This window comes from Tinamus guttatus, unplaced genomic scaffold, assembly GCF_059628265.1.
Source record: "Tinamus guttatus ecotype Peru unplaced genomic scaffold, ASM5962826v1 Tinamus_guttatus_pri_ptg000194l, whole genome shotgun sequence".
Classification (NCBI taxonomy): Eukaryota; Metazoa; Chordata; class Aves; order Tinamiformes; family Tinamidae; genus Tinamus; species Tinamus guttatus.
This window is the reverse complement of record NW_028288728.1, coordinates 80295-88449: the sequence shown is the minus strand read 5'-3', so window position 1 is coordinate 88449 and position 8155 is coordinate 80295. Positions and strand designations below refer to the sequence as shown.

The window sequence follows — 8155 nt, the reverse complement described above, 5'->3', positions numbered from 1 at the left end:
ATGGCAGTCTCTTTTCCTGCCAACAGTCAAGCTCTGATGGGGATAAGTTTGCCCATCCTGGTGGCTGTTTTCCTGCTTTTCCTCTGGCTGGGAGCCCTCTCTGCGGAAGGAGGCATCCCACCTCCGCACAGGAATGGAGTTATGGAAAAGAGAGAGAAGAAGGAGGAGAAGAGCCCCGGCGCGCTGGGCAGGCCGTCTCTTCCGGCTCCGCGCTTGCACTTTGGGTTCCCCATCTGCGGCACGCAGTCCGTCGCAGAGGTGCTCGGTTCACAGTGTTGGTCCAACCCGCCAAACGGAGGGATCGGCTAGGAGACATTCCCAAAAGAAGCTGCAACGAGGGGAGGAAGCCGTGAGCGGGCTGCTGCGTCCGAGCCCTGCCACCACCGTCCCCAACGCGTCCCACCCCCTCGATGCAAACAACCACCAAACTGCTCGGTGCTCTGCACCCTGTCCCCATGTCACCGTGCTTAGACCATGCGCCGGTGCCGTCCTGTGGGCACCGCGGGCTGCAGGAGGGGATGCAGCCTCCTCTGCCCCTACCTTGGCTGAGCAGCTGCAGGTTTCGGACCTCCTCGCGCACCTGGAGCTGCAGGACCTGCTGCAGGACCTCCTGCCGCTGCGCCTCGTGCGCAATGCCCATGCGCTGCAGCTTCTCCGCGTTCAGCCGCAGCAGCGCCCGACCTGCAGGGACACTGCGGCTCAGGGCACCGGAGAGGCTCCGCCAAAGGGCAAGCGAGGTGGGGACCCAATCCCACTCCCTTCCTTTCCCGGGAGCGAGGAAAGGTGGAGGGATGCAACCCCAAACCAGCTGCCAAACCCGTGGCAGACCCCACCATGGGGATCCCAATGGGCACGGTGCCCTTGTCACCCTCTGGACACGTCCTGCTGCCACGTGTACAGCTACGGACGTGCTCGTGCCACTTCAGCGGGGCCAGCTTGGGGGTCTAAACCTGGGCACGGGGCTGGCGATCACGTAGGCTGCCCCCGCGGGCAGGAGATTTTCCATTTCTCCGCTCCACCTCCCGCATCAGGACATATTTTCCCGAGTGCCCCATCTGCGCCGGGGCAGGCTGGCAGCTCGGTGGGGAGATGCGAGGTACCCATCAGAAAGCATTAGCGTCGCCGCTGCCGTCGAACCACTCTCCTCCAGTCCAGGGGCTATTAAAAGAGGGATTTGCATCCCGCTTTTGTCCTTGCTTCTTGGCGCACGTTTGCTAATGCTTCCTTTCTTTCGGGGCTCGCATTAGTGCTGTAGCATCGCTCGCGGGCGCGGGGATGCTCCGCTGCTCGGTGCCCGCTGCAGCCCCGTGCGGAGGATGCGCCCGTGGCCACAAGGAGCGCAGCCTGTGCCCTCCTTTCCCAGCTCTGGCCACCAACCTGCCGAAGTGCCCAGAGGCGAATGCAGCGGCTCCCGGCCAGCATCCCGCTTAGCTCTTCATCCCTTTGCTTTGGGGATCAGACAGTCCCCGGGGTAGGCTTTGGGGTGACCTGCTTCATTTGGGCACCAGCATAGCCCATAGTTGTGCCAGGGTTAAGCAGGTGGAGGCCCTGCAGCAGGTGGACAGATGTGCAGCTGTGTTGCACATCTGTTCCAGCTGCAGAAGTGTTAGAAAAGCTATAGGAAGACTCTCATTTGCTGATATCTAGACAAGGGGAAAACAGGATTAAAATATCCGCAAAACTTCTATTATCAAGTTGAACCCTGGGAAGATGGGGCCGCGTTGAACACTGCGACACGGGTTTGAACAGGGGAGTTTGAGATTATTTGGAAAAGCAATCTGGATTTCTCGCCTGCCGCCGGCCCCTGCTTCTCCCGGGAGACTCCTGGAAGCCGATGGAGGCTTTTGGACAGGAGCAGCTCCTGGGATCCTACTCCCGCTGACCCCATCCCAGCACCAAGGCTGGACTCGGATGAGCACGGAGCCGCCCGGAGCCGCGGGCGCCGCTTCCCCAGCCCACTGCCTCATCGGGCTAAAAGCTCCTGACAGCGGTTCCTGCTCCTCTTCTCCTGCCTCCTCCGCGGCTGCTCCGGGCAGGGAGCGCAGCCGCGGGGGTTGGGCTCACGGCGCTACCTTGGCTGCCACCGAGTCCCCGGTCCCGGCTCGGTGCCACAAAGAAGCGGCAAAATCACCAAAATGCAGAAAAGAAGCTCCCGGTGCCTCTTTTGCCCTGAATCCTAAACCATTTCAGAGCTGCTGGAGCTGGGGGACCCCTGTGCTTTTGCTTGTTCCTGCACCGGGAAGGCTTGTTTCTCCCGAGCCAGGACCCGGAACGCCCACGGTTGCAAAGCCTCCGTCTCCAACACCGGCTCCCGCTCGGCCTTGCAGCAAGCTGGGACGCCGGCGGCAGCGCCGTTGGCTCGCGAGCGTTTTGGGCACGTGGCAGCGCCCTGGGGACAGCAGCGGGGACCCTACCTGTGATGGCGTGGTGGGAGAAGGCCTCCACGTAGACGAGATAGTTGTGCGGGCAGTGCTTCTTGAGCCACTTGCACACATCCTGCTGGCTCCAGAGCACCACGGGCTTGGCGAGGCTGCCCAGCGTGGGGCTGGTGTGGTAAATGCCATAGTGCTCGCAGGCTCGGCCCTGCGGAGCGGGAAGGACGTTAACGGCACCGGCACCCCCAGGACGAAACCGCGGGGCCGCCGCGGCCGCCTGCCCTTGGTGGGACACTGGGAACAGCGGATGTCCCCCTGCCAGGTGCTGGAGCTCTGTTTTCTCGCCCGTCTTGCAGCGGCTCCGGCTCGGCAAGGAGAGGCAGCTGCACCCAGAGCGATCCCGGTACGGAGGGAAGACGCCTCGTGCCGCAGCGGCCTGGAGCGCCGGCTCCTCTTCTCCCAGGGAAGCACCCAGCCAGCAGGACTCCCCCTCCCCGGGTAGGGAATGGGGCTGGGCAAGGCAGAAATCCTCATTTTCCCATATTTCTGCATGCGGGAGAGGAGGGAACAGGAGGGATCCCCGGCACGAGCGCTGCTGGCGCCACCCTGAGCGCCCGGACCGCTGAGGCCCAAGCTTGGAGCAGCCGCTGGCGTTGGCCCCAGGATGCCAGGGCCAACTTCGGCCAGCGAACATTGGCTAATTAAGCGTGCTTAACGGAGGAGCAGGGATAATTAGTGCAACGGGAATGCCGGGCATCCCGCAGTGCCTGAGATGACTGACATGGCCCTGACGGATGCCAATCACGAGGGCAGCCGGGTCCGATGCAGTTGCCTGGGGCAGCACCCAGCATGCCGGGATCCTGGGAATGCGGCAGGGACCGTCCCCAGAGCCACCTCCTCATCGGGAGCCATCCCTGCTCCCTCCGCTCGCTTCCCGCTCGGCCGAGCGCGCCGGGGGCGGCCGGCTGCTCACTCTGCATCTCCCAATGAGCGGGAATGGGAGGATGGGGAGGGGGGACCTGCCCACCCAGTGGTCGCTCCGTAGCATCAAGCGGGACTTGCCATGAGCTCCCACCGGGCGCCAGAACCCGGGCGAGCGGAGACCCTGCGGTTTCCCTGTCCGGGTGCCCAGACCTCCCTGCACAAAGCGGCAAAGCGCCCGCGGCCCCGCACCGGCCCTCGGTGCCGGCAGAGCCCAGGCGTCTGCGTGGGGCCCTCCGGAGCTGGGCAGAGCCGGCGGCTCCCGCACGAAGCCGGTGCGAGTGCCCGCGGCGGCGGCAGGGGCATGAGGAGGTGTAAGGAATCAAGGGCTCCTTTTCCAGCTGGCTGAGCCGAGCTGTCTCTCCGATAAACTCTCGGCCGGGAATAGCGAGCGCCGGCACTGGGGGAGAGCGCGCGGGAGGGCTCCGGCTCCACGGCAGCATCGCGGGAGCCCCTCCGGGCTGGCTGGATGCCCAGACCGCCCTTCCCGGGCAGTGCTGACCGTGGGTCCTGTCCCCTTGTTTCCCAATCCGCCGGCACCCCCAGGAACGCGGGAGGACGCAGGTTCGCGCAGGCACCCGGAGTGCGCGGGCAGCCTCGGGCTCGCCATTGAGGCACCCTAATGCCACCGAGCGCAGGATTTAAGGAGGGGATGCCACCAGCCCAGCCGCCCGGGCGGCTTTGCCGACATCAGGAGGGCTTGAGTCCGCAGGGAGCGCGGCGGGAGCGGCGGCGGTACCTGGGAGCCCTCGGTGCCCGGCTGCCGCAGGAGCTTGACGGCGCGGGCGCCCTCGGCGCGCTGGCTCCGGCCGTCGTGCCACGTGAGGCTGCTGCCCGCACTGCGCTGGCGCCGGTAGCTGAGGTTCTCGGCTGACACCGTGTGCTCCAGGAGGCTGCGGCAGAAGCTGAGGCGGGCGGCTGCGAGGGAAGCGCCGGGAGAGGCTGCGGCGGCCGCGCGGATACAGAGCCAGGAGGAGGTGCGGGATCCCCAGGAAAGTGGGAGCCGCCCAGGGATGTCCCCAAATCCCCCGGTGCTGAGGGGGCAGCCAGGGATGGGGCTGTCCCCATCGGGGATCTCTGCCCATGGGGGGCTGGATAGGATCCGGCACCGCAGGATGGAGGTGAGAGGGACCCGGACATGCACCCTCCTCCGGCCAAATGTGACTGGAGGTGAGTGAGGAGCCGGAATAAACGGGCAAAGGCCGAGGGATCACCTGTGCCGCGTGGCTCCGTCCTCTGCTCCTGCATCCCCAGTTCTGCTCCTGCATCCCCAGTTCTGCTCCTGCATCCCCAGCTCCACTCCTGCAGCCCCAGCTCTGCTCCTATGTCCCAGCTCTGCTCCCATGGGGCTGCACACAAGGACTCCCCATCCCCATCCCCATCCCCATCCCCATCCATGCCCATCCTCACCTGGCTCGGCGGGGCCGTGTGCGCTGGGCACGGCCGGGACGCAGCACAGGGCCGGGCGGCCGGGCTGCATGGCGCGGCGGGGACGCGGTGGGGACGCGGCGGGGACGCGGCGGGGACGCGGCGCCGCTCTCACCCGCCTGCTTCCATCCCGGCGCCCCGCGCGCCCCTCCCGACTGGCTTCTCCGGCGCCACGTCCGCCTGACGGCCCCCGGAGGGGGGGGACAGTCCCCGCACAGCCCTGCCTGTGCCCCCTGGGCCACCAGCACCTTTGAAAGGCCTTAATCCCCCGCGCCGCCGGATCCAGGGAGCTGCCTGGCGCTCTCCCGGCTGCCTCCCTCCTAATCCCAATGGGCAGCGGGGCCAGGGGACGCGGCGAGGCCAGATGGCAGCGGGAGCGGCGGGGAGCTCGGCGGGGGCTGCGCACGGATGGAGCCGGCAGGGACCCCGCGCGCTCCGAGCGGAGCCGTGGAAATCGCACGTGTGGCAGTAACAGGGTCACCGGTGGCTTGGGGCGTTCGGGAAGCAGAAGGGGCTGGAGAAGTAGAGGAGGGAGCGCGGGAGCCGAGCAGTGCCCGCACTGCCGGGGAGGCCGGGCCACGGAGCAATGGGGCACGGTGCTATGGGGCAACGTGCAGCAGGACATGGTGCTATGGGGCATGGAGAAATGGGGCAACGAGCAACGATGCACAAAGCAGCAGGGCATAGGGCAGTGGGGCACGGTGCAATAGGGCATGGAGCCGAGGGGCAAAGTGCAGCAGCACATGGTGCAGTGGGGCACGGAGAAATGGGGCACAACAGGGCACAAAGCAGTAGGGCATAGTGCAATGGGGCATGGAGCAGTGGGACATGCTGCAATGGGGCACAGTGCAGTAGGGCATGGAGCAGTGGGGCCTGGAGCAGCAGGGCATAATGCAATGGGTCACAGTGCAATGGGGCACGGTGCCGTGGGACATGGTGCAGTGGGACACGGTGCGGTGGGACACGGTGCCACGGTGCATTGCATGTGCATGTGCAGTGCGGCACGGTGCAGCCGCCAACGCCTGCCAAAGAGGTGGCAGCACCATTTGGGGTCCCGCTCCAGGGCAGCGGAGGGGACAGGCTGTCAGCAGCCACCGCAGGTGCTGGGCATGGGGCAGGGTGCACAAAGGGGCTGCAGGAGCTTCCAGCTGGCTGGCCGGAGCCCACGGAGCAGGGAATGGAAGGGAGTGATTCCCTGCTCCAGGAAACATCGGGCTGTGCTTGGCAGAGCGGCTTCCCAAAGAACAAACGGAGCTGCTGCTTCCCCAGGCTCCTGATGTCCCCAAGGGAAAGGGACATTTAGCACCAAACAGGGTGAGAGACGTGCCCGCAGGCAGGGAGAGGGAACCATAGTGGCATTCCCGGGAGTCGGCTGCCCTTTTAATCCCCAAAGAAGGTAAGAATGGGGGAAATAAGATCAGATCCGGTCAAGGATGCCCTGGATGGAGCATCCGTCCCTGTGTGGCACAGCCCTTGGATGGACTCGCCTGGGTTTTGTCACCTCGTGGTCCGTCCCTCCATCCCTGCCGCCCGTTTCCGCACTCCTGCCTGCTCAAATGCAGCCCCAGGACCCAGACCCTCTCCCGGGGACCTCAAGGCTCGCGGAATGCAGAGCCATAGCCGTAACTTCCTATGGAGCACACGCGGCCCGAGCTGTGCCCGGAGACCCACTGGCCCTGGCAGGACCGGATCACGTTGGAAGGAGGATGGAAGCCGCAGAGCTCAGCAAACCCTCCCGGGGCAAGTTTGGCCCTGGCCCTCGCCCCAGCGCAGCGTTTTCCTCCCTTTTATTTTTAATTCTCCGCTCGTGAAGGTTAAACCAAGAGCCTGGCGCAGGCGGCAGAGCTCAGGCCTATGGAGGAGGAAGGAGGCGGGAAGGGAACAAAGGCGGATGCCCTCTGGATGCCCGCACGGAGCCGGGATGCGGAGCCCATGGGCAGAGCGGGTCGGGGTGCTCCCGCTGCCCTGTCCTTGCCCATCGCGGCTGGATTGGGAGCGATGGGTGCCTTGCATGTGAGGGCAGAGCTGTTGGGTGCCGCTCACCCTCCTCGTCCTGGCGTTTGGGGGTTTTTGCAGCCCAGAGCCCCCCGGCATCACGGGCAGGACCCCACGCACTTGAGACGGATGCACGCGTGTGAGTGAGCTCCGCGGCGGAGCCGAGGTGGCTCCGCATGGATTCTCTGGACAGGGGTGGGCACGGACACCCCTGCCGACCACCAGCCACCCTCTAGCCCCACAACTGGCTCTTCCCATCCCGCCTGCCCGGAGCTGCATCCCGCACTCCGGCCGAGCATCCCCAGCGCCTCAGCAGCATCCCCAGAGCCGGGGGTGCAGGTGCAGGCAGCCCCCCCCGGGACACAGCAGGGAGCAGGGGGGATAGAGGAGGGCATAGGGGTGGGTGCAGGAGCTGACCCCTGGGATGCAGGGAGCAGCAGAGGGGATGGAGGGGGGCAGATCCCTGGGATGCAGGGGACAGCAGGGGGGATGCAAGAGGATGGACCCCAGGATGGAGGGAGCTATGGGGGGGGGGATGCAAGAGGATGGACCCTGGGATGGAGGGAGCTATGGGGGGGATGCAAGAGGATGGATCCCGGGATGGAGGGGGCAGCATATGGGGGAATGGAGGGGGCAGCACAGAGGGGTGCCAGCAGCAGAGCCGCGGGATGGAGGGGGCGGACCCCGAGATGCAGGGAGCTATGGGGGGTTAAAGGGGATGGACCCCCGGGATGAAGGGGGCTATGGGGGGGGTGCAAGAGGATGGACCCCCGGGATGCAGGGGGCTATGTGGGGTTAAAGAGGATGGACCCCCGGGATGCAGGGGGCTATGGGGGGTTATAGGGGATGGACCCCCGGGATGCAGGGGGCTATGGGGGGTTAAAGGGGATGGTCCCCCGGGATGCAGGGGGCTACGGGGGTGCAGGAGAATGGACCCCCGGGATGCAGGGGGCTATGGGGGGTTAAAGGGGACGGACCCCCAGGATGCAGGGGGCTATGGGGGTGCAGGGCGGATCTGCCCGGGCCGTTTCGGGCTGCGGGCGGCTCCTCGCGGCGGCTGCACCTGAGCCCGCCGCCCCTCCCGCCGCCCCCCCGCGCCGCGCTACCTTCCATGTCCTTGGGCTCCCCGCAGCTCATCCTGGGCGCCCCCGAGCGCCGCCGCCGCCGGCACCGGCACCGGCACCGGCTGCTCCCGGCCCGCCCCGCCCCGGTGCCCGCGCCGGGGGCGGTGCCGCCCCCGCCCCCCCCGGGCGCTCCGCCCGCCCCGCGCCGCCCGCCGCCCCCCCGGGCCGGCCGCGGGCACCGAGCCCGGGCGCCGCCGGGGTCCCGGGGCAGCGCTGGGGTCCGGGTGAACGTCCTGGGGTCCGGGTGAACGT

The 8155-nt window shown here is 67.0% G+C and overlaps 1 protein-coding gene across 1 annotated transcript; it reads right to left on the bottom strand.

The window, feature by feature from the left end:
* Positions 1-257: 257 nt before the first annotated feature.
* SAMD10 (sterile alpha motif domain containing 10) lies at positions 258-7916 on the bottom strand. The gene is made up of 5 exons (XM_088523642.1): positions 7886-7916; positions 4096-4274; positions 2415-2583; positions 541-681; positions 258-328 (listed from the first exon to the last, which is right to left on the bottom strand). The coding sequence occupies exons 1-5, from the start codon at positions 7914-7916 to the stop codon at positions 306-308; spliced, it is 543 nt and encodes a 180-aa protein (XP_088379768.1). The 3' UTR covers positions 258-305.
* Positions 7917-8155: the final 239 nt, after the last annotated feature.